The sequence below is a fragment of the Lutra lutra genome, chromosome 5, assembly GCF_902655055.1.
Source record: "Lutra lutra chromosome 5, mLutLut1.2, whole genome shotgun sequence".
Classification (NCBI taxonomy): Eukaryota; Metazoa; Chordata; class Mammalia; order Carnivora; family Mustelidae; genus Lutra; species Lutra lutra.
The window spans coordinates 121,863,178-121,889,922 of NC_062282.1; the positions used below are offsets into that span (position 1 = coordinate 121,863,178).

At 39.5% G+C, this 26,745-nt stretch overlaps 1 protein-coding gene across 2 annotated transcripts in view; it reads left to right on the top strand.

Annotated features, from left to right (window-relative positions):
* The first annotated feature begins 3,610 nt into the window (after window positions 1-3,610).
* LNPEP (leucyl and cystinyl aminopeptidase) overlaps window positions 3,611-26,745 on the top strand; it is a 108,111-nt gene continuing 84,976 nt past the window's right edge. Inside the window, exon 1 of one of the 2 annotated variants that reach the window (XM_047731278.1) lies at window positions 3,611-3,736. In XM_047731278.1, the coding sequence (XP_047587234.1) occupies window positions 3,718-3,736 (19 nt within the window). In that variant the 5' untranslated portion in view covers window positions 3,611-3,717. Of the gene's footprint in view, window positions 3,737-4,486; window positions 4,607-26,745 lie in introns of those variants that run through there. The other variant, XM_047731279.1, reaches the window with a different exon arrangement.

Here is a 26,745-nt window from a genome sequence, read left to right on the forward strand (position 1 = left end):
CTATTTATTCAAGAGTGCTGAATAAATAGCATTTCCTGAGGTATACACTGAATTAATGTATTGTTTAGTTTATTTCAAAATAATTAGAAAACATATTTAATAACGCTAAACTTAAAAGTTCACATGGAATATCAGTAAATTAAACTGGAACATCAATTAAATAATTAATGGAAGAGTCTTCCAGTAGCCTGAATTTAGCTATAATTCTCTTTACCCTTTATTGCTTGTGTATTATTGTCATTGGCCCTAAATTCCCTGTGGGAATAGGGAAGCAATAAACTCAAGAGCACTGGTTTAGAACGTAGACCACCTGAGTTCCAGTCTGCATCTACCATCGAACTGTGAGTGACTCTAACCTTTCCAGAATTCATCTCATCTATTAAATTGAGACTTGGATGAGTTGATCCATGGCAGACCCAGTTTTTATTTTGATGAAAGTTTCTATATTCATTGTTTAGCAAATTTGCTGCTTCTTTATAAATAAATGCTGTTTGTTACTCAGGGAGCTTACATTTTTTCCTCTTGTGTTATTTATTCTATAATTGCCCTCCAAATATTTTGTTTTCAAATGTTAAATGGTAAGGATTTTGAAACTAGTAGATGGGTACAGCAGATAATGTCACACTATCTCCTCTGATAATGAATAGTAACTTCATAATAATTTGAAGTATTGGATCCTTAAACTAAAGAAGCCACTCTGTAGGAGGATAAGAGGAGGTTAATGATTGAAACAGAATCAGCAGCAAATTTATGAAATTGTGTTTTCTCAGAAAGTCTTCATGAAGTCAAACGTAAAATGGTATCCAAACAAACAAAAACAATACCACAAGGAAATCCCAGAATAAAGCAAAACAAAATTTATTATTATTCTTTTGAGATTAGGTAGGATTATGAAACATTTTGGTTGCTTAGTTTTTTTACCTCCATTACAAAACCACAGGTCCGCAAATGTCCTTAATGTGTGTGTGTAGGAATGGGAGGGATGGAAGGCAAGAGGTTGGCAAAGAGGTAAAGAAGTTATTTATCTCTTTCTCAAATCTCAGGAAGACATGATGCCCCACCTATATTTGTTACTGCAGTGGTGAAGCATTTTTACCACAAGCCTGCAGAATTTAGGTATTTAAGACAAAACACAAGATAACATGTTTCACACTTAAAAAGCATGATAGACTCTGGTTTACAGGTAAGGTGAGGTGAGGAGACTTAACACTCTGTGTTGTTTTAAATATCTCTGATACTTAGTGCTTTGGCTGCAAAAATAACTCCAAAGGAACATGACCTGACCTAAAGTATAAGGATGAGTCTCTTATCTGAGCAATATAAGGTATGGAGTCCTTTTAACAAAATCCAGCCCTGCATATACTATATAACCTCTGAACACCGTTGGCACCAACCCTGTGGTTCACTTCCTGTTTGGGATTCTGAAGTGCCCTGGGGGAGGGAGGGTGCTAAGGGCTCTGGCTATGCTTAACGTGGTGGGGAGAGAGTAACTTTGAGGTATCATAGGATACAGACATCTTCTCCGGAAGGATCACAAACACACTGTTGTTTCTGGCAGAAGTCAACATTGCAAATGAACTAGAACCCTAACTACCATTTCATATATTCCCATATGCATTCATAAATTATTTATTGCATACTTACCTTGGGTTAGGATACTGCCCTTAAAAAGGTAGTAACTCTGCCTTCATGAAGCTTGCATTCTTGAGAGGGAGATTGATAATGATGAAACAGCAAACAGAAGCATTGTTTCAGAGAGTGAGGTGTGCTGTGAAGAAAAGCAGGGCCGGGTCTTTAGAGAGGAGACTGTGTTTGTGGCTATTTTCCGTTGTGTGGTCAGGGAAAGGCTCTCTGCAGAGGTGACATTTGAGCTGACACCTAAAGGACAAGAAGATACCAGCAGGCAAAGTACCAGGCAGAAGGAATCATTCTTGCGCAAGGAACATGCTAGAGGAATGGGTTTAACAATGCTGTATGGAACTTGCGGACTTCCAGGAACCGCAAGAAGGCCTCTGTGGCCAAAGCATCCTTAGCGCGTGTAGAGGAGGATCCAGAGTTAGACCAGGAGTTTCACTTTTATTTTAACTGATGGGTATCCATTGGAGGTTTTAAAGATGGGATGTTAAGAGTGTGATTTAATACAGTTGACATTTAAAAATAAACGATTGCAATCCGATTTCACTTCTTTAAAACCTAATTTCTAATTCCGTACGGGTCAAACGACACCCCAGCCGTCCCTGTTTGCCCAGGCTGTTTGCGGTCGCCGCCGGCTTGTTTGCACCCGACGTCCTGCTTTTAACAGCCTCAGAGGAGTGTGTGACAGTTGGCAGGCGCAGTGAGGCACAGCCAGAGCCAAGTCGCCGCAGGGGCCAGGGCTGCGGGGGTACGGGGGGGGGCGGGAGGGGGAGGGAAGGAGGCTGTGGCTGCGCGCTGGGAAGGCAGAGGCTTTCACTGCGAGCGTGGCGGCGGCGCACACTTCGAATAAGGGATAAGGAAGCGGGCCCCTACGAACCCGGGGTCCCTGGGGCCCTGGTTGTTCCATCCCGAAGGTTCTCCGGGTAATGCCTGGATTTGACATTGAAAACAATGCAGGCTCGCGGTTGGAGGCAACGGCGAGAGTAGAGGAGGCAGAAGCAACTTAGAGTTTCCGCTTCAACTGGGTAGCAATGTCTGTCCTGTCCGCTGGCCCCATGCGGCTGTACCCACTGGAGCCGCAGGTGTTGATTTAAAGCTCAGCTCCAGCAGGCCTTCTGCTCGCATACTGCGGCGCCCGCACCCCCGGCTAATCCAGCTCCAGGTTTTGTGATCCGCTTGCATGTAGAGGCCGCGCCCAGGGCTGCCCGCGACGGGACTGGAACCCTAGCGTCTGGGGCCCAGCGGGAGTCCCCGCCCTCCCTTCGGTCTCCTGGCCTCAGGCCCGTAGGGACTACTCTGGTGTGGGCCGGCAGCGGTTCCGGGATGACCCATAGCACCTGCTCCCTCTGGTCTTGGCGAAGTGAGCAATCCCGAGCCGAGTCTCCGCAGGGAAACCGAAGCTTCGAATTCCGGAAAGCGACCTTCGCCCGCCGGCGGCAGCTGTACCTCCAGATCGCGGCCTCAGTCGCACCTCTCGGCGAAGCCTCTCTTCACCAAGCTGTCCGCACTAGCTATCCACTCACTCTCCCATCACATCACCCTAATTTAATGCTCAGCGGGACATTTCTTTCAGTCTTGTGTGCCTTCTGTGTTTATTGTCTGTCTCTGGAATGTCCACTACAGGGGGCAGTGGTCGATGTTTTGGGGCGCAGTATGGGGTTCCCGGCACCTAGGACCCGGCCGGGCCGGGATGCAGTAGACCGTCTTCTTGGCTGAATGATTGAACACTTTCCCCTTGTATTGAAGAACCTGAGCGGCTGGTCTTCCTGGAGGGGCGCGGCTTTTTCAGGCCCCGCCTAGGAGGCTGCTCCCACCTCTAACCCGCTCCTCCCCTTCCTCTCCGAGGAGTTGGCCTCGGGGCCTTGTGGTGTTTTTCCCTTTGGCCTCCCTAGCTCTTGCTGCAGCTGTTGCAAAAACCCGGAGCAGCGGAACCTCAGAGCGGCGGAGCGGCGCCGTCTCTCGCGGCACCTCCCCGACAGCCCTTGGCGGCCGCGCTGGGCATGCTCAGTCGACAGGGCCGCTTCAGTTCTTGGAGTAGGAAGCTTGGGCGCTTCGGCTGTAAGGAGCCGCGGCGGGGGGAAAATGGATCCCTTTACTAACGGTGAGTAGGCAGCCAGAGGCGTCGGGTTTGGGACTCTTTTGGGGTGCAGAGGGACGTTGGCCGTCGAGACACGCGGAGTCGGACTGCAGCCGCCCCCACCGTGGGTTTCCCACGAGGGTTTGGGGGCGGTGGAAACGGACTGAGGGAGGCAGCTGAAGGCTGGGGCGGGGGTGGTCAGAGGCCGGCGCGGGACCGGGGGCTGGCGTGAAGGTCAGTGCCACCATCTGCCGAGGGCCTGGGGGCGTCGGGTGCCTCCAGACCCCAAGCTGCGCTGCGTGGCCAGGTGGGTGAACACCAAAGTTTGGGCTGCTTTGCGCAGAGGAGGGGAAAGTTGGCCTTCTGGGTTTGCCCCTGGAGAAGGTGGTGTCTGCCGCGGCTCTTTTGGCAGATAGGGTTAAGCCTTGGCCAAACCAAACTTCTCTTGTGCGCAGGGAGCTGTCCCCCCTGTCCTTCCGCGCGAGTTGCCTGCGTGACTTTTCCTAATAGGGCGGGGTGGGGGTGGGGGGCTTGGCAGGTTAATTTAGTGGAAGGAAGGGAAACTTGCATAAAGGCTTGCTTGGTCCTGCACTGCGAGGAGGTGCCTGCCCGCACTGTCACCCTCCTGTCTGTTGGTGAGGCACTCTGCAGGTCGTTCAAGCTTCCTTTCACGGGCTTCCGATAATACCAGTTTTTTCAGTCGAAGACTCATTAAATATCAGGGGTCCGTCATGGTGATATCACAATGTGACTTGAGGCGAGAGTCAAAGCAGGAGCCTGCAGACGCCCTGCAAAACAGCCACAGCTCTTCACTGAATGGACAGAATAAATCCCACCCTAGTTAAAACCGATGGCTTTTGTTTGGACCAGAAGTGCCAGAGTCACAACATAGGGGTGAGATGTCTTACCATTTTGTGGCCTTGAGTATACGGATTCCCTTTTTGGGACAGAAAGTAGGAGGAATGCCAGTAAGGGAGAATTCACTTTATAATTAGAGGATTCACTCTGTCGTTGACCTGTGTTTTCTTGTGGGAGGTTGGTGACTTCAGGTAGACAGTTTGTCGCATGAGTAGAAGCCAACCTCTGCTCTCGTTTAGGTGTGCCACTTGCCCCTCAAAAGATAGAGACATATATATATATGTCTCCACTATAACCCAAACCCTAGCCAGACTTTGTTGTATGCTGTTTCATTCATGGGACTGCAAATTACTCATTATATTCTCCCTGCCCCTAATTCAGAATGCTTTATTCTACTGCCATCTTCCTGTCTGTACTGTCTAATTAGGCTTAGTGATAGTAACTTTAATTCTGAATTTTCTTTCTCATTCAGGTTCTATTTGTAATTTCTAAGGCTCTAAGAATAGTTGGGTAAAGTTACTAAGAGAATTAAGGAATACAGCTGAAGGTAAACTTAGAGACCTTCTAGTATTTTAAGTGTAAAATATGTTTAATACAAATCGTTAAATCATTTCAAATGAATATTCCAAGGTTTTTGCTTTGTCCTAGGTGGAATACTTAGAGCTTCTATGTTTGTAGGATTTTAAATGTGAACTTTCACTTAAAAAAAATTCCCCGCAAGGCTGAGTCACCGATTTGGTCAAGACTAGTGCTAGCTGATTTTGTGGCCCTGTGCCTACAGAATTAAAGTACATTCGCAAATCCTCCAACTGGGGTCTTTTCTCCCCTTTTAAACACTTTTTTTTTTTTTTAAGATTTTATTTATTTATTTGACAGGCAGAGATCACAAGTAGGCAGAGAGGCAAGCAGAGAGAGAGAGAGAGAGAGAGAGAGAGGAGGAAGCAGGCTCCCTGCCGAGCAGAGAGTCCCCTTTTAAAATCTATTCCTCTACATGTTAATAGTTGCAGATTGTCACATTTGAGAGGGCAATGGAAAAGTCCCAGAGAGGTGAACAAAGAGGGAGGAATGCTTCAATATCGATGTAGGAAGTTGAATTTTTAATCCTTTTCCTATCTGTCTTCCAGATTTTCAGAATCTGCTGGAAACAGTTTGACAGTGCATCAGTTTAGTTAATGTGTTAATCACTTGTTGAGGGCTTATCTTAAGTGTCCTTTAACAAGGAAATAGAAACCACAACATCTAAAGCCAACCAAAAATTAGCTTCTAGCAACTTGAGATGCTTTTCAGGTTTAAGGTAGACTGTTTTTTATTTCAGAACTTTTGAAGGATAGCTGTAGAATTTTTCTAGTGTCTTTAAACAGGACTTGCTTAAGTAGGTTTATCTTTTTACTTAATCCTATTTAGTACAAACGATATGTACAGCTAATTCTTCCCTAGGTCTGGGTTTTTTGGTGCAGAGTATTTAATTATCCCTAGAATTTATAATGACAGGATTTATCAAGCTTGATATTGGCTTTTGTTGCACATTCACCTTCTTCTAATAAACTATTCTCCACTTACACTTTTTCATATAGCCTTGCTTATAGAGAGAGGTGTGAAAGCTTAGCAAAACCATTTCAGCAATTCAGAACCACTTGTCTTTCAATTAAAACATTGTCAATGGTTTCACCCTCTGACCTAGAAATTTGTAAAAGAGGCAGATATAGTTTCTCTTTTGTCGTTTTTAACTTTCAGTACTCATCTATTTCAGTAGGGCTTTCTGTGCTTTCCCTGTTTTCCATCAAAACTTGCTGCTCATATGTCTCATTTGTCTTGGGCCCTGCTCTCTGCCTGCTGATACTGGGTTCATTTGATGAATATCCTATGTTAACCTGTCCAGGTAACATACTGCTACAACCTATTAAAATGCTTCTCTCCAGAAAGGGTTTATAAGAAGGGACCTTAGTGCCAGCAATTCCCATTTGGCTCAGGAGATATTTTTGATCTTGCCCTTGGGAGGGGACTGCTGACTATTACACTGCAGACTATATCCAGTCTGGCTTTGGATTCTTGGTGACTTTTTTTATGGGGAGAAAGATGTACTGGACTAGTACTCAAGATTGGTTTGGCAGTAACTATTATGTCCTATTAGGCAATTAGAGGTGAAACTCTTAGGAAGTAGTGGTTTATATATTACTAAAAAAAACAAAAAAAAATTGATGGCAACTCTCTAGATGTTTTGATAGATGTACTAGATTGGGGCAAGTAGTTATTTGATGATTTTATTTCTCTTTATTTCTTCTCCTTTACATGCAAGATTATGGTATTTGAGAATAATTTAAATTCATGTTAAGGACTGTAAATGCCAAGGCTCAGTCTTAGGATCTGATCAAGGAGTTCTGAGGTTTGGGCTAGAAATGTGCGACTTCATTTTGAGGATACTAGAAGTATTCACCAGAAGGGAGCTTTTGAGAACTTTATTAGGTCAGCAAATTCAGGATTTGGAAGCATACTTATATGGAGAAGAACTTTTTTTTTTTCCCTGATATATATTTATCATTTTTTTCTTATGAACAAAATTGCCAGGAATCACTTTGGTAGTACCACCTGGTATATAATCAAACAAGGGGGATTTACCTGTCTTGCAAACTATCTTTGTTTTGCTTTCGGATTGGCATCCAATTGGAAGTATCACCCAGCTTCCAAAATGGGAGGTCTGGAGAACAAATTCGATATTCATGGGTTGTAAGGCAGTATCAAATTGTGATTTCATCTTTTGATCTTACAAATAACAGTTGTCCTATAGCTGTGCGTTTCTTTAAAAAAAAAAATAGCATGATCAGTCAAAAATATGAGCTTACCACATTTTGTGTGTGTGTGTGTGTGTATTTCTTTTCTATGATAAATGGCCACGTTGAAAGAAAATCCTTAAAATGGAAGATCATTGTTGTTCTTTGTAATGAATGGAATATAAGTAAAAATATGTTTTTATCCTTCTGTCTTGATTTTTCTATTTTAATTAAGTGAAATATGACTTAGATCAAGTGTTAACATCTTTTAATATTATAAGGTTGAGGATATAATTAGAAACTATTCAGTTTTTAAGGAAAGCAGTGGGGGGGAAAGTCCTTTGATTTGCATAACAATTTCCAAAAAAGTGTGTCTTGAGACAAACAGCGTATTTTAGGAATGATTAAAACCAGTGATTTTTTAAAAAAAAGATTTATTTGACAGAGGGAGAGAGACAGAGAGCACAAGCAAGAGGAGCAGCAGGCAGAGGGAGAACCGGGTTATCTACTCAACAAGGAGTCTGATGCAGAACTGGGTCCCAGAACTCTGGGGTCCGAATGCAGTCACTTAACCAACTGAGCCACTCAGGCATGCCTAAAATCAGTGATTATCACTTATCTATAGAGGATCCTTGAGAGCTGAAAAATACATAACCAGAAAGATTGGTTATAAGGAAATTATCATACAGAAATAAGCCAGGGGTGATTTCCTCTTCAGTAATTCATGTGAACACTGTCTTTTGAATGCCCACTTACAAGTAGATTTTCTGCTGGACACACTTGCAGGAAACCCACAAACCTGTCAGCAGATAATGCTGACCTCAATAAGAGAAATGAAATGGAAAAATCTAGTTTTGCTTTCATGCTAATATAAAACTAGGAAATACAGAAGAAACAAGAAAGCAATAAAACTTTAAGATAGTTTTCTAATTATGAAATAGATGTACCAGATTGTCTTTATAACCTGTTCCTGTAACATATGTCATCAGTAAGTTCACATTTGTGATGATTCAGTGTAGTACTCCTGTTAGGAACCAACAGCATTCTGAACCTTCTCTATGGAAGTATTAGGAAATTGCGATATGGAGGAATTCAGCCAGGGTTACTCCTGAAGTTATGATGGAGCTGGATTAGGCCCATGGTTCTTGGCAGTTGAGGTTAGGACGGTGTCACTGTGTTCTGTCAGTTACCTCATGTCTTGAAGACTGTGGGAGGTTAGAACTAAAGCTAATAATACTAGTAGATCTTTCCATAATATTATTGGAGCAACCAGAGAAAGTCTTTTTTTTTTTTTTTTTTTAATTTGAATCCCTAGATATATACATTTTCTGAGTGTTCACAAGAAACCAGGGGGGCACGTGGGTGGCTCAGTGGGTTAAGCCTTTGCCCTCAACTCCAGTTGTGATCTCAGGGTCCTGGGATAGAGCCCGCATCAGGCGCTCTGCTCAGCAGGGAGCCTGCTTCCCCCGCCCCCCCTCCACCTGCCTCTTTGCCTACTTGTGATCTCTTTCTGTCAAATAAATAAATAAAATCTTTAAAAGAAACCAGGATTGGGCATGAAGGGAAATTTTGGAGCCCCTTTGTGGTGGTTCAGCAACTTGCGTATCTAGTGGACTTTGTAAAGACAGCTGCTCATTGCCCTGGTCTTTCTATTCAGCAAATATGACAGAAACAAAATAGTTTTTGTTCCTTAGTCTATGGAAGGATGGTAAGGATTTCCTTGTAACCTGATTCATTGTAATCCATTTGTGATTGTCCTGGGAGCACCTGTAGGACTTTGAATCCAAAGATCTTTAGGAAAAACAGAACAACAACAAAAAAAAAACCCCAAAGATCTTTAGAGAAAACTGGGACTTAAGAGTTAGTAATGAAGATGAAAGAAATGTAGAGATTAAAGGTAAAGCAGGAGGCTGATAGGCAGAGATTTCCAAAATGGTCATATCTTGAGCCTTACACATGTTTGGCTGAGAAATGAGTTTACTTTGGGGATCAGGACACTGACGTATGAGGTCGAATGATGGAGGAATTGGGTTTGGAAGGGGCAAGCAGGTGGGACTGGTTAGAGAAAAGCAATTGAGGGTTGAGGGGATGAGTGAGTTAAAACTGGCGTTTGGAAGCCCTGGCAGGAGATAGAAAACATTTGCCACAAGTTAAATCATACAGTGTACTTTTTTCTCTGATAGTAAAAAAATCCATTGTCTCTTTTAAGTTAGGACCGTTCATTTTCCTGGGGGTATCTGGCTGGCTCAGTTAGTACAAGCATGCAACTCTTGATCTCAGGATTGTGAGTTCAAGCCCCACATTGGGCATGGAGACCACTTAAAAAAAAAAAAAAAAAGGTCTGTTCACTTTCCTGAATGTTTTAGATTTCAAGAAAAACGTTTCTAAGAGGAATGTAGAGCCATTGACTTTGTAGGAGCATCGTGATCGCAGTTACTATTTTTTAGTGCCTGGTTTTGCTTCCCTTTTCTGCTAATGCTTATGATTGAACAATGAACCAATTAGTTTTTAAAAATTTCAGCCTTAGCATCTAAACTGGGAAGAAACCAGTTCACTTACCAAATAAAGAAAGTTCAGGCTTCTAAGGGAGTTTGAAAAAACAATGGTGACAGAAGCAAGTTCAATAGTAAAAGACCCTTTGAAGTTCTTTTCCTTTCGTGCGTATTGCTTAATGAGGGTCTCCTGAGCATTCCTTTCACAAATTTCAAGAATGCAGCCACCAAAATAAAACTTAAGCTAATTGTTTGGCCTTTTTGTAAATTGAGGGTTTGGATGGTCCAGAGTTTTCTCTAGACCCCTGGTGCTGTCCACGGAAGCCAAGCCAGTGATCTGGGATGAAGGGAGGTAAAGGCTTCCTAATGATCTATGGGGAGAATTTCAAAGCTGGGCTAACAGGAGAATGGGAAGTGCAGTGAAAGAATGGGTACGTTTGTGGATTGGGTGTGCTCCTTTCCTTCCTGGCCCTTGCAGCAAATACTGACCAGGGCTGCGTGGTAGTGTTTCTTAAAGATTTTTTTTTTTTTTTTTTTTTTTTTTTTTTAATTTGACAGAGAGAGATCACAAGTAGGCAGAGAGGCAAGCAGAGAGAGAGAGAGGAGGAAGCAGGCTCCCTGTGGAGCAGCGAGCCCGATGTGGGACTCGATCCCAGGACCCTGAGATCATGACCTGAGCCGAAGGCAGAGGCTTAACCCACTGAGCCACCCAGGTGCCCCCGTGGTAGTGTTTCTTAGACCAGCTGCCTCTGGTCTCATTCACTGGGCAAGGAGATTTTGGGCCATGGTATTTCTCACAGCTGACACTGTTATTTCATAAAATTTAAAAAAGTTGTTAGAACAGTCATCATCTCAGCAGCATTACACCATTCCTAGGTTCTTTTTAGAGGAAAAATGCATAGTGATTAGTGGGAGTAATTGAGGACAGCTAAATGTTTTAAAGATTTTTCTTTAACTTGTTATTGGTAGTATGATTTGAAGACAGAAGTAGTGTAATCCTTGTCTAGTTTCTTCTCATTCCATAATTGTCAAAATGTCCTCAATGGTTAAGTAAAGGGGGCTGCTATGGACCATGGAGCTTGGTGGAAGGAACTAGTATGTTCAACATTTATCAAAACAATATCCATGAATTTAGGCTGATTCCACTTTATACTTGTTAGCACTATTTTCTCTGGCCTTTAAATTAAATGCTAAGTACATAAGCCCTTTGGGCCACTGACATTATCCTTTTAGTATCTAGACTGGGTGGCTAGTTTAAAAAAACAACTCAGTGAGTGTAGAGTATTTGAGTGTTAGTGGGACTAAGGGATGTTTGCTCTTTAGAATAGGGGCCTTGCGTCCATCTCTATCAGTACAGGCTACTGAGAGGCTTGGTAAGTTGTTATTCGGGGGGAAGTACACAGAAGAATAATTGAGTGTCGAAGGAGGGTCCAGCCTGATTTGGGGATTAGATAATAGTGTTTTGAATTAGGTAGAAATAAGCAAATGTTCACTAAAATGTGGCTCACTTTGCTTCAGTGCAGTTCATTGCAGTTGGGCACATAGCTCTATTCTAATTAATTGTCAATTTAGGAAACACTGTTATAAAGACTTGAAGAATTCATGCATAGAAGCTTTTCTTGGCAGATAATGAGATGACAATGACTATTAGTAGACAAAAGTGGTTATAATCCCAGACTTTTGGGTAATCATCACATATTTTTAAATGAGTTAATGATAGTCAAAGTGACCCTCAGCAAGTTGTAAATTGATGTCAACATTTTTGCTATGAAGATTCAAGATTATCATCTCCCTTGCCTTTTATCAGTCTGGTGAGTCAGATGGAAAAGTGTTTCAAAATTATCAGCAAAATAATCTTTTCAAATCCATCTGACATCAGCTCTAGCAAATTTATTCACCAGTTGAGGTCTTTTCTAACCCATAAGCTTTCTGCATACATTGAAGCATACATTGAAGAGATCTCATACATTTTCTTTGTGGATCTCCATCAGTGTTATGCATTCTCTTTAGATCACTCACAGATATTCTTTAGGCCTAAATCCGTTTTTCATTTCAAATAAAGGATTATGATAGGTTAACATTCTTTTGAAACTACAAATAATTGATGGAATTAAAAATAAACTTTTAGCTTTTGCTCTTCAGAAAGTATTTGCAGTTATGTAGATTTGCATGAGAGATTAATGAGCTCATGTATTTAGGCATCATTAACAGTTTCAGTTATTTGTACAGCTAAGTCTTTCTCAGAGGTCCCCTGAGGATTGTCAAGGGCTGGGGGGCCTGTGTTACAAGGAAATGAAAACAAAACAAAACAAAACAAAACAACCAAATCTGATAAAGATTATAAATTTGATTGGAGTACAAGTTGATATAAATATAAACATTATAGTAAGTGATTTAGCTTAGAAAAGGAAAATGAAATTGAAAATTAAGCTCAATAATTTTATTTTTACCTGAAGGATAAATTAGTTAACTTTTAAGGGCATGAGATGGCATATCTTTATGTAAATTCTGTTCATTAGGACAGTATTCTGCACTGTTTGTATTCTTTAGTCCATGGGATATCATGTTGCACTTGTTAATTGATGTGTTTTAGGTGTCCTCTAGCCAGAATTTTAACTAGAGTATTTCCTCTGTGGAATCGACAATGTTTTTGAATGGTGGTAGAATTAAATGATTTTTGTTAGGACTTTGTATTTTATTGTAAATTTTATATTTTCTCTTGGTTCTTTATTAATTTCATTCTAACTAACAACCAGAGAAAATAAATACAAGAATATATATATATATATATATACACACACACACACAGAATTTATTGTTCAAAACATTTTTTAGAAGATGAATGCTTTGGACTTAAGTCTGTTTTATTAAAACCAGGCAATATTGGGATTCAAATATACTTAAATTATTTTCTTTTTTGTTGTTATTTCATTGTGAATTTCTTTTTACATCTTGCTAATAGTTTTTCTTTGTTTCTTATTTTTATCAAGACTAAAAATATTGGAAACCAAAATTAGTGTTGCATGTCTCCTTGCTCCATTCTTCTTTTGGGTAGTCAGCAGTTGGGGGTCAGAGAAGCAGCACAGAGGGGATATATTAATACAAATCCTTCTTGCATACCATTTTACACTGTGTCAATTAGCAAGTATTTTTTAAATTTGTTTTTGACAGACCTCAATTATCTCTTTTTAAAAAGAATAGCTTTTAAAAAATATACTCCTCTCAAATAAAGACATTAAAATGTACCTTCACTCTGTGCTGACTTGTTCCAGGCTTTGTTCTTAAAGCTGGTGTACAAGTAAGAATATGCAGTATGAGCTCTGCATTTGGAAAACGTACTTCCAGCAGGATAAATTTAAAACAAATGTATATGAACACACAGATTGGTACACTGTCTTTGAAAATGGTCAGGCTTGGAGGAGTACAGGTCCAGTCCCATACTGCTTTCCTTAAATATATTTGGTTTTATACTTTTATTTACTTATTTTTTTCATTTTAGAGATCTACCCATGAATCTACCTCCTTTTGTAAGACTACTACATAGTATAGTGTAATGGTGAAGAGTAATTCAGTCAGCCAGCATTCAAATCCTGGCTCCTCACTCACTAGCTCTGTGACTCTTATTTAAAGATATTACCAAGATGTTTTAATAAGTTATGTTAAAAAACTAAAATGTGCAAAGAAACTCAAAACCTTTTCTGGTAACAATTGAGATCTAGGAGACGTGGTGGTTTGGGCATATTCTTGCCATAATGAGATTTTGAAAATTGGGAAACAAATGATATTTCATTTACTAAAGGCTCAAGGCCAGTATAGAAGGGTTCTTTTTATTTCAATCTTTTTATTAACAATTATGCATTTGTAACACTTCCAGGAAAGTGTTGCCTAAGAGTAGAACTATTCATTTCTACATTCAACTTAATTCTGGCTTACATGTGTTTTTCTGGTTCTGTCCAGCAAATGTAATATGCTACACTTTGCTGTTTATACAGGTAGATTTTGTTTCAGTGCTAAATCAGGTATTAAATATATTTGTCTCTTAAATGGGGTTGAAATAGTTCGGAATTTAAGACCAAAAGAGGCAGTGTTAACATGAAGGTATGGAATAAAGGTACTTCTTTAACTGGTAACATTGCCTGTATTTCATAGGCATCAGGAATGCAGACAAACATGTCTATAATGTCATGTGTTTCAATTCATACCTGTTTTGTATTCTCACAGAAGCTTAATAAGAAACTAGTTTTACTAGTGAATTTCAATTTCTGTTGTACAGTGACACCCTTATTTTATTACTGTTTTGGCTAAGTGAAGGTTACTTGGCGGCACCTTTTTGGCTCTGAGAATCTATTATTCATTTCGGTAATTTACCTCCCTACCTCCACCCTGCCAGAAGTCTCTGGGTCTGTTATTTGTTTGTTTGTTTTTCTCACAAAGATAATATTCTGAACTTCCCAATCATATAAGGTAGTGATTTTGACTAAAGAGCAAGGCGAGGGAGGTTAGAAATAATCCTTTAAGTATTTGGTGGCTATATGGGTGTATTGCATGGGAACAGAGTAGAGGCATTGCTTTCCTTGAGTCACAGTTGTTCTTGGGAAACCTCAGCATGAAGAAGATAGTGTTTTCCCACAGGAATAAGTTACTGGAGTTCACATTTCTGCCCAAGAATGTCCAGAGAGGCATAAATGGTATGTTATGAAAGCAGAGGTACCACTTGTTTAGGACTCCATTTTCTGAATGGTGAAAACCACATTTCCAGTTCTATATGTATGTACATGCTTCTTCAGCCAAGAACCATCAATTACATCTGACAGAAAAAACACAGTTGTCTTATATTTGGTTCTTACTAGAGTTGGCACCCAAAATAGTACCCCATATGTCAGATGTTCTTTAAATGTTACCTGAGACTAATACTACTTTAAGCAACTCCAAAACAAACTTTTAAGTAACAATTGTGTTTTTGTTTTTACTCCTTTAATTTTGGTTGGTTTTTTTTTTCCCAAGTAAAGTTAAATGTGAATGCTCTTTTCCTTTTTCTATATATTTCTCTCTAGCAAATAGAGTAATTCCAAATCTCTTTTCCTGAATATTCTTATCAGTATTCATTCAGCTTTCCTTTTCACTGAAATGCCTTTTGGGTACTTGCTGTGTTTCAGACCCTGTGCTTTGTGCAGGGAAGATAGTGCTAAATGAGAAATGGTCTTAGTGTTTGAGGGGAAGGAAGATGAAGGTTAGCGGGAGGGAATCTCTTACTCTGAAGCATTTTCAGAATCATAATTAAAGAATAACCCAGTAGTTTCCTCTTCTTTCATCTTGTGTTCTTATTCCATCGCTAGAGAGCTGCTTTGCATTTGAGACTAGAGTAATGCAGTTAAATCAATTTCTCTTCCTGCCCTGCTGCGGGCCTTCTGGCTGACCTGTTCTTGGGGTACTTTGTCTTTCATTAGAGAGCCACAGAAACAGATACCAAGCCAATTAGAAGGGACTTTTAAAAAGGAATTTCCTACTATCCCAGAATTGGTAAAAAGGCATGAATTGGTCTGCATAAGAATTCAAGTGGCCTTGTGGATAATGTAGGGGAAGCTATGCCATTGAAAGGCAGGGTTCTCTGTTAGTTGACAGGACAGCATAACTAATGGTCTGAGTTACTGTAGTGCAGTATGAGCTGAGATATGATAGCATGAATTTCAGACATGACACCAACCAGGAGGAAAAAATGGATGTTTCTGTCCTGATGTTAAAGGAAAAAAGTTAAATGACATTTTGAGAAGAACAAAACCTTAACTCCTTAGCGACCAAGTAACAGAAATTATGATATGTAAACAGTGAAGACATGTATTCAACATCTCCTTCCCCCTTCAAAGGAACCTGCATTCCCCTCTTTCCCTTATTCCGTAGGTCTATGGAGTTATTATATAGATATAGTATAGGCAGTGTATTTTTTTTTTTTAAAGATTTTATTTATTTATTTGACAGAGAGAGATCACAAGTAGATGGAGAGGCAGGCAGAGAGAGAGAGAGAGAGGGAAGGAGGCTCCCTGCTGAGCAGAGAGCCCGATGCGGGACTCGATCCCAGGACCCTGAGATCATGACCTGAGCCGAAGGCAGCGGCTTAACCCACTGAGCCACCCAGGCGCCCCTATAGGCAGTGTATTAACTCAGCCTGCCATAATAAAAAACTATATGACTGGGTAGCTTAAACCAAAGAAATTTTATTTTCTTACAGTTGTGGTTAGGAGTCCAAGATCAAGGTACCAGCATGGTAGGTTTCTGGTGAGAGCCCCCTCTTGGCTTGCAGATGGCCTTCTTGCTGTGTCCTCACATGGCTTTTCTTCTGTGCGCAGAGCTCAGTGTCTCTTTCTCTTATAAGAACACCAGTCTTAGCAGCTCCACCCTGATGACCTCATTTAACCTTAGTTATCTCTTTAAAAGCCTTATCTCCAAGTATAGTCATATTAGGGGTTAACACCTCAATGTGTGAATTTTGGGGGGAATAGGGAGCCGTCCTTTTCCATAGTTTATCTCAAGGTAAAGAAGCTTGTGTTTTTCCGTAGGAACAAATTACTGAAGTCTACATTCCTACTGCCTGAGGATGCTAAAAGGAACATAAACAGTTCAGTTCTTTTTTTCTGGACCTAGGACTCCAAAATGATTCAGAACCCCTTGTCCTTTCCTGGCCTGCTATAAAGTTATACAGACCGGCTATATATTTATTTTTCTTACCTAATATATTTACTCTATACGCCTTTTCTTTTTTTTTTTTTTTAAGATTTTATTTAATTATTTGACAGACAGAGATCACAAGTAAGCAGAGAGGCAGGCAGAGAGAGAGGAAGGGAAGCAGACTCCCTGCCAAGCAGAGAGCCCGATGTGGGGCTCGATCCCAGGACCCTGGGATCATGACCTGAGCCGAAGGTAGAGGCTTTAACCCACTGAGCCACCCAGGTGCCCCCTCTATACGCTTTTCCAAACGATATAATGAAACTGGAATGCTTGAATTATGATATCTGCAGAGCCGGGAATTTTTTTCTTTATTTTTGAAAGTAAGAGTTATACTTCTCAAATCTTTTGGTATCAGGACCCCTTTTGTATACTTTTAGAAATGATTGTGAACCCCTAAGTGATTTTGTTTATATGGGCTGTATCTCTAGATATTGTTGCATGAGAAATTAACACTGAAATTTTAAAAAAATGAAAATTAATAAATTAAGAGATTTCATACAATAAGAAGCCTTTTACATGTTAACACAAATGACATTTTTAAATGAAAAATAGCTATCCTCCAAAACAAATTAGTGAGAGCAATTATGTCATTGCAAATCTCTTTAATGTCTGGCTTAATAGAAGACAACTGGGTTTTCAAATTTGCTTGTGTTCAGTCTGTTGTATCACGCGTTGCGTAACCTGTGGAAAACTCCACTGTATACTTACGAGAGAATGGGAGTGAAAAGGGCAAATAACATCTCAGTATGAAAACAATTTTTGACCTTGAGGGCCACTAAAAGAGTATCGGGGATCCCCAGGGGTACCCGTACTGCACCTTGAAAACTATTACTTTAAACATTAAACCTGCCTTTCATAAGGCCTGGAGAGGAATACCTTCACATGCCTTTTATAGCAGGTAGAAAGTGGAGCTGATGGAACTGGGCAGCAAGTGTCTTAAGATAGATCTAGGTCATAGGAGAAGGAAATGTTCTAGCCAGGCATATCTGACGAGCCACACCTCAGATGCCTCGGTTATTTGCTGACTCTAAGGTCATTTTATTTCAGTCCTGGATGGTTTTAGGGAGGACACAAATTTTTAAAAAATGATTAAATTATCTCTTAAAAAATTGATTTTTATCTATTTTCTGTTTATACCTGCAGGGTTTTTCAACAAGCTGCCCCTCTTCCTCAGTACCCCCTCCCTCCAACATACACTTAACATGGATACGTTATTTAACTTCTCAGCCTTTGAATGGGGACTTAGACTTATCTTAACTATAATGAATTAAAGGCCTACAAAGGGGGCGCCTGGGTGGCTCAGTGGGTTAAAGCCTCTGCCTTCAGCTCAGTTCATGATCTCAGGGTCCTGGGATCGAGCCCCACGTCAGGCTCTCTATTCAGCCCTGCTTCCTCCTCTCTCTCTGCCTGCCTCTCTGCCTACTTGTGGTCTCTGTCTGTCAAATAAATAAATAAAAATCTTACCAAAAAAAAAAAAGGCCTACAAAGTTCAATTATTTTTTTCTGCTTGTCTTGATCTGTGGAGTCCAGAATGAAACAAAACCCTTCTTCCCATACTTGCCCCATCATAAAATGATCTAGACCTTTAAAAGAACTGAAGTCAACCCTCTTTTTTCCTCTGGCTCTTTGGGGCCATGAGTAACTAGGACTGATCTAGTTAAACTGCCTTGCCCCCAAGATAGGGCATATGGTAAACTGTGATCGCATGTAAACATGGAAACCTTGGCATGCACACATAAGTTCAGATAACTTGAGCTAGAGTTCTAGAAAAATAGGTAATAGACCACCCATGCTAACACATCCATTTTAAGTACTTTGAAATAGTTATTAATATTAAGAGAAAGCCTTTTACTCTCTAGGTGTTTATAATAAGTGTCAGGAATACTTATAAACAGGAGACCTTTTATGCTTTCTTTGTGTGAGTGGACAAAAAGTAATTTTGTAATGAAGTCCTGAAGTCTGGTGGGTGAATTTGTAATTATTGTTCAAATAAACCTCTCAAACTGGCCTTTTTATAATTAAAATCAGAGTACCAAAGTATTGCATATTCCTGATTCTTGGTGTTACATTTTTTCAGCTTAAAGTCAAAGCAAAACAAAAAAGCTTTATAGTTTATGCCTCCCTCCATCCTGATTCCTAAGCGGTCACTAACCCACTTTGTGTTACTACAGATTAGTTTATTTTCTACTTTCATAGAATTTTAAAAAGATTTTATTTATTTATTTGACACAGAGTGAGAGAGCATTTGCGCGTGTGTGCAAGCAGGGGGAGTAGCAGAGAGAGAGGGAGGCAAATTCTTAACTGACTGAGCTACTTGGGTGCCCTTACTTTTATAGAATTTTATATAAATAGAATTATATAGATTTTGTATAGATGGAATCATGTACTATCTTTTTTGTCCTGTTTTTTTCACTCAGTATAATTTATTTTGAAACTCATCCATGTATTAGTATGGTTCTTTTTTCTTTTTAAATTGCTGTATAGTATTCTATTTTGTTGATATATTATCATTTTTTGTCCATTCACCTCTTACTGGATGTTTGTTTCCAGTTTTGAGTTATCGTAAAGCCGCTGGGAAACTCAAATACAAGTCTTTGTGTAGACAATTTGTTTTTGTTTCTCTTATTTAAGTATCTAGGAGATGATTGGTAGGGTCATCTGGTAGCTATATGTTTTAACTTTTTAAGAAACTGCCAGCTGTTTTCCAAACTGGTTTTACCTGGGGCACTTGGATGGCTCAGTTGGTTAAGCGTCTGCCTTCTGCTCAGGTCATATCTCAGAGTCCTGGGATTAAGCCCCACGTGGGCTTCCTTGCTTAGTGGGGAGCCTGCTTCTCCCTCTCCCTCTGCTGCGCCCCCCCCTTGTACTCTCTTGCACTCTCTCTGTCAAGTAAACAAATGAAATCTTTTTTTTTTTTTAAGATTTTATTTATTTATTTGACAGACGGATATCACAAGTAGGCAGAGAGGCAGGCAGAGAGAGACTGAGAAGCAGGCTCCCCGCTGAGCAGAGAGCCCCACGCGGGACTTGATCCCAGGACCCTGGAATCATGACCTGAGCCGAAGACAGAGGCTTTAACCCACTGAGCCACCCAGGCGCCCAACAAATAAAATCTTTACAGAACCCTCCAAAACTAGTTTTACCATTTCACATTTCTGTCAGTGTATATGAGAGTGCTTATTCTTTACATCCTTGCCAAAATATGGTGTGATTATTTTTTTTTAATTTTAGCCAGTCTAGTGTGTGCATAGTGGTATCTCAGTGTGGTTTTAATTTCATTTTTCTGATGACTAATGACGTTGTAAATGTTTTCATATTTTTTTTTTGCATTAGTTCATCTTTTTTTGGTGTGAAATGGCTGTTCAAATATTTTTGCCCAGTTAATTGAGTTACAAGGGCTGCTTATGTATTTTGGGTATGTGTTTACACAAAGGTATTAAACAAGTTACACAAATGTATAATATATATAACACATGTATTATATGTATTACACATACATATATAATATTTCCATATATATAAAAACAATAAAGATGTTACTCTTTCATATTTTGACTTCCATAGTTTTCTGTTAAGAAAGCTATGGTGGGATGGCTGTCTGGCTCAGTTCATAGAACATGTGACTCTTGATCTCTGGGTCATGAGTTTGAGCCATGGGGGCATAGAATTTACTTTAAAACAAAAGCAAAAACAAAACAAAACAAATTTCGTAATTTGAACTGGTATTACCTTATTTGTAATATATCACTTTTTTTTCCTAGCTGGTTTCAAGTTTTTCTTTACTTTTGTTTGTTAGCAGTTTGTTTATTTGGGTCTTGGTTTGGTTGTCTTTGGATTTTTTTTTTTTTTTCTTTTCCATTAAATTTCTTGAATTTATTTTTCAGTGTTCCAAGTTATATTATTTGTTTCAGGGGTATACGTCTGGGATTCATCAGTCTTACACAATTCACCGCACTCACCATAGCACGTACCCTCCTCCATGTCCATTACCCAGCCAGCCTTTCCCTCTCACTCCCCTCCCCTCCAGCAACACTCAGTTTGTTTCTTGAGATTAAGAGTCTCTTATGTTTTGTCTCCTTCTCTGGTTTCATCTTGTTTCATTTTTCCCTCCCTTTCCCTATGATCCTCTGTCTTGTTTCTCAGATTCCTTAAATCAGTGAGATCCTATATAATTGTCTTTCTTTGATTGACTTATTTCGCTTAGCATAATACCCTCTAGTTCCATCCATGTCATTGCAAATGGCAAGATTTCATTTTTTGATGGCTGCATAGTATTCCATTACACACACACACACACACACACACACACACACACACACACACATATATACCACATCTTCTTTATCTATTCATCTGTTGATGGACATCTAAGCTTTTTCCATAGTTTGGCTATTGTGGGCATTGCTGCTATAAACATTCGGGTGCACGTGCCCCCTTTGGATCACTACATTTATATCTTTAGGGTAAATACCCAGTAGTGTGATTGCTGGGTCATAGGGTAGCTCTATTTTCAACTTTTTGAGGAACCTCCATACTGTTTTCCAGAGTGGCTGCACCAGCTTGCATTTGAACCAACAGTGTAGGAGGGTTCCCCTTTCTCCGCATCCTCGCCAACACCTGTTGTTTCCTGACTGGTTAATTTTGGCCATTCTGACTGGTGTGAGGTGGTATCTCTCTGTGGTTTTGATTTGTATTTCCCTGATGCTGAGTGATGTGAAGCACTTTTTGATGTGTCTGTTGGCCATTTGGATGTTGTCTTTGCAGAAATGTCGTTCATGTCTTCTGCCCATTTCTTGATTGGATTATTTGTTCTTTGGGTGTTGAGTTTGATAAGTTCTTTATAGATTTTGGATACTAGCCCTTTATCTGATATGTTGTTTGCAAATATCTTCTCCCATTCTGTGGGTTGTCTTTTGGTTTTGATGACTGTTTCCTTCGCTGTGCAAAAGCTTTTTATCTTGGTGAAGTCCAGTAGTTCTTTTTTCCGGCCCTTGTTTCTTGATAATTTTTCTGCCTCAGTGTTTTGTTTTTTTTTTTTTTTCATGTCATTCTGGAACTCCCAATTACATATATGTTAATCCTTTTGCTACTTTCTTACAGGTCCTTGTGGTACTGTTCATTTTTTTTTTCTCAATCTTTCTTTTCCCTGGGTTCTTCAAATAGAATAATTTGTTTAAAAGAAATATTTATTGTCTGATATGTAAATCATAATCAAAATTGGCCTTTAGTTGAGCTTGTAAACCCCCTGAAAAATAGCTGGAGTAATGAACTGCAGTGAAACTTGGTTCGGTGAAGAAATCTAGAGTGAAACTTGAAAAAAACCCCACACAATATGATTTGCTGTAAACTTTTAAGTTGCTAACTGAAATGTATTTTTAAGCAAATTGGCCAGTTTGGTGCTTGGGGTATGGAGGTGTCATTTTCTGTATCAGTAGTCTATCAGTTACGGTAGTGAGTTCTGTGTCCCAACAAAGAGCCGTGCAGTTATTTTTTCTCAATGATGACTATGTTGAGACCAGTCTTTGCAAGAAGATGGGAATGTGATAAAATGTGTTAGAAATACTGCATTAAAAACAAATTGTAGAATTTGGTAAAGTGTCATCTCTTAGCCAGAAAACCATATTGATGATTATGCAGAGTCTGTCATCCCAAGTATTATGTTTTCCAATACCAGGATTCAAATAGTGCTTCAGGGGAGAAGGAGACAGGAAATAGATTTTCTGAAAAAATCAGCTATAGTATAACATGTGGAATTTCCCTAAAAAATATAACTTTTTCAATTGTATTTAGTCTCTGTTTTGTCTGAGATCAGGATGGAATCATGTTGCTCGGTCTTGAGCTATCAGCCTGTCTGTTAATTTTAATATGTTCATTTTTTCTTCTTCCAGTTTGGACTTAAAGTCTTGAGAATTCATTTTATTATGAAATGTAAAAGCTCATTTAAAAAAAAAAAATCAGAGTTCTTTGCTCTTTTCGAAGGAAAAAGAATAGAATAAAGTAATAACTGTAGCATCTTTTAGACTTGCTACTTAGGTTGATGAGCACTTGTACAATGTTCCAAAGTTCTATTATCTGGAAGGGACTCATTAAAAAAAAAAAAAAAAAAAACCTAGCTTCTCTACTATGGCAGAAGAAGAAATGACTTCTCTGAGGTTGCTTAACCATTTCCTGTAAGTCTGAGAAAGTGGTTGTTTTCAAAATCATTGAGCTGAATTTGGGTAGAACTAAACTTAGCTGAGCAGTTCTGTGGGTTAAATTTGTTCATTGTTTCACTTCCAACTTTCTTATAGAAAACTTAAAATTTAAAAATTTTTAAAAAGTTTTGATTTCATTCAGTTTTACTAGCCAGCTGAGTAACTTTGAACAATAATTAATTATCCATAAAATACAATAGGTTTAGAGGGTCTCATAAAAACTTTTAGTTCTCGGAGCGCCTGGGTGGCTCAGTGGGTTAAGCCTCTGCCTTTGGCTCAGGTCATGATCCCAGGGTCCTGGTATCAAGCCCCGTATTGGGGAGTCTGCTTCCTCCTCTCTCTCTGCCTGCCTCTGCCTACTTATGATCTCTCTCTCTTTGTCAAATAAATAAATAAAATCTTAAAAAAAAAGAGACCTTTTAGTTCTCTACAGTAGCAAAAAAGTAAAGTTTCAGTAAAATGGGTATTATATTTGGATAATTTCATAATCCTAATGAGTGGGAGAACGTTCAATTTACAGACCATGATGAAGTCATAACAGGGAATATAATTGGGCAAAATCAAATAGCACTTTTTGAAAACTTACTAAACGTCTGGGTGAGAGAGTTGTGTAAACCGTAGTGTCAGTGTCTGACACACGGTAGTAGTGTCATCAATCTCTGGCACCATCCTGACCTTCTCTGTAGCCTTTCAGCCTGACATAGAGGCAGCTCTGTGACCACCCTGGATCCAGAGACTGCAAAGACATGGGACTTTTCTCTGGCACATTGGACCTGGTTTGACATTCCCTGGGCTATTTCAAGTCCTGGCACATGGCCTAGAAGGATTTAGCTACTACAGTCAGAAAAATGTGGGTTTGAAATTTGGCCATGCCATTTACCAGCAAGTTACTTAACCTCTCTGATTCTCGCTTCTTTATCTATAAAATGTTGTGAGGATTAAATTAAATGAAATGACATATGTAAAATGCTGACTAATAATACTGAAAGCTAATAATTATTTAGCACTTTACTATGTGCTAGGCTCTGTTCTAAATGCTTTACACATATCTCATTTAATTCTCACAACTCAGTGAGATAGGTACCGTTACCTCATTTTACAAATGAGCAAACTGAATTTGGAAAGATGAAATAACTTGCTCAGGGTTATACAGTGACAGTGACAGAACACTCTAGTTTCAGAGACATTCTTAACTACTCTGCTTAGCCCAGCTCACTGTTAGCACATGCTAAAGCCCTTAGTGAATGTTGGTTTTTATCATCATCATTGTTGGTGATGGCATTAAGATACTGGTTGTGATAATGAACTTGGTCTTACTTTTTTCATTGTCTGATGTGGTCCTATACTAAGAGCCAAGGCAGAGCACCCTCCCATCTATCGATGAGGGGGAGTAAGAAACTATGAAGTCATATACTTCAAGGCCCTTGGGCTTTGGAGGAAAAGCCCACAGTTGCACACAGTTTTTGTATAAAGAATGCTGTGTGTTCTGAATACCAGGTGTTCTACTCTAATGGGTCAGAGTAGAAGTCTGACCATGAGGCCCTGCTTATGTTCCCATTGTCAAGATGCCATAGAGTCATAGAACTTATATGTACAGTGTAATCTCAATTTTTTCTTAGGGGATAGATTAGTCTGTAAGAATTATACACTACAATATTAAAAGTTTACTCTGTGAGTGGTGGATAAATCATTCATCTATTGGTGTGTAACAAATGACAAAACTTAATGGCTTAAAATAATAACCATTTTATTTGCTCACAATTTTGTATTCAACAGTTTGTACTGGGCTCAGTTGGATGTTTCTTCCACTGGTCTTGCCTGAGGTCACTTGTAGCAGCCATCATTTAGCAGCTTAATTTGGAGCTGGAAGATTTAAAATAGCTTAACTGGCATATCTGGCAGTTGGTGCTGCCTGTTGTCTTTCCAACGTAGATCCTCATCCACTAGCTAGGGAGGCTAGCTCAAATTTATGCTCATGGGGGTTGCAGGTCAGTAGAAGAGAATTAATGAAAGCGACAAGGGCTTCTAAAGCTAGGATTGGAAATTTTGCAGTGTCACTTCTACGTTCCATTGATGGCAGCAAGGTTTAAAACCATTAGATTCAAGGGGTGGAGATAGAGACTCCACTTCTTCTTTTTTTTTTTTTTTTTTTTTTAAAGATTTTATTTATTTATTTATTTGACAGAGAGATCACAAGTAGAAAGAGAGGCAGGCAGAGAGAGAGGGGGAAACAGGCTCTCTGCTCAGGAGAGAGCCCGATGCGGGGCTTGATCCCAGGACTCTGAGACCATGACCTGAGCTGAAGGCAGAGGCCTTAACCCACTGAGCCACCCAGGTGCCCCAGAACTCCACTTCTTAATAAGAGGGCCAGTGGGATGTTAGTTGCAAGTACTGTCCTGGTATCCAGATTACTTGATTTCACGGTCCAGGACCATTTCTAAAACACCCCAACAGTGTTGGTAATTTTTCATCAGTTCATTAACTTTAGATCTTGAGAAATTAAAGTATGATCTGTTTGAGGATGTTTTCCTTTATTTATACATATAAAAAGTGGAAAATATAGATAATAAAAACACCCAGCATACCCAGAAATAACCTCCCAGAAATAACTAGTATTAACATTTTTATTTACAGTGTATCCAATTGGATGAATATTTATTTTAAATTTTGTAACCTGCCTCTTAATACTATATTTTTAATTCCTTTCCATGTTTAAAATAGAAATAAATTGATGTAAATAATTTTTATGCCTGCCTAGTATTTTATTAGCTATGAATATACCTATCCCCTATCGTTCCATACTTAGGTTGTTTCCTTTTTTCTTGCTTTGTAAACAAGACTGCTGTAAACATTCTTACGCATACATCTTTCAGTTATTCATGGGATGCATTTCTCTTGTGGAGTAACTTGGTCAAAGAATATATTTTAAGTTTTGACATATATTGATGAGAAATTATTATTTTTTTATTAACATATAATGTATTATTGGCCCCAGGGGTACAGACCTGTGAATCACCAGGTTTACACACTTCACAGCACTCACCATACTACATACCCTCCCCAATGTCCATAACCCCACCACCCTCTCCCTCCCCGCCCCTCCCCCTGGCAACCCTCAGTTTGTTTTGTGAGATTAAGAGTTGATGAGAAATTGTTTTAAACATTCTGTGGTTTAAACACACCAGTATGTGTAACTGCAGAGCAAAGTTCTTAAGTGTTACAGTAAAATTATTCTTTAGACATTCACAAGTAGGTGTATATATAATGATTTGTGTTTGGAAGAACTTGTATTTGTGCTCTTGGGATGAACTATTAGGGTGAACCTTAGATCTAGATCACTTTTCCTTTAACATGATCTCAAATATAATGAATATCTTTAAAAACCTAGTTAAGAATGGAAACTGTAAAGAAAATTACATTTCTGTAATATTTCAAGTCAAAATGTGTAAACTTCATTACTAATGTTGTCTTATTGACTAAAGCTTTTATTTTGCATGTGGGTCCACTAAGAAGAGTTCTTCGCATTTCTTCTGTGCTACCCATGATGCATCTGTAACTTCAGGTCTTTATTTTTTATTCAAGTGGTTTGAGAACTTAGATCCTTTGAAACCCAGGGGCAGAAATTCTTCTGTAGGGTCCTCCTTCCTCAATCTTTTTGTTTTACTTGCTAGGACTTAATTTGGCAGCCGTTCTATTTGGGGGACTCACTTTTGTGGGGTTTTTCGGCTGCATGTTCAGTTTTCAGAACTGAACAGGAACTATTTTCTTTCTTTTTTTCATTTAATGCAATAATTATTACATAACTGCAGTTATAATTTTAGCTAGCATATATTGATTGGAGAACAACTAATCCTTGGCAAGAATACAGCTGCTCTTGTGGGGACATAGTGCTTGGACCTTCTACGGAGTAGCCCTTCTGGCACTCAGTGGGCACCTGGCATCAGAAAATGTCTTTGGAGGGCAATGGAGAACGTTGGATAATTTGGAGGTGTAACTGG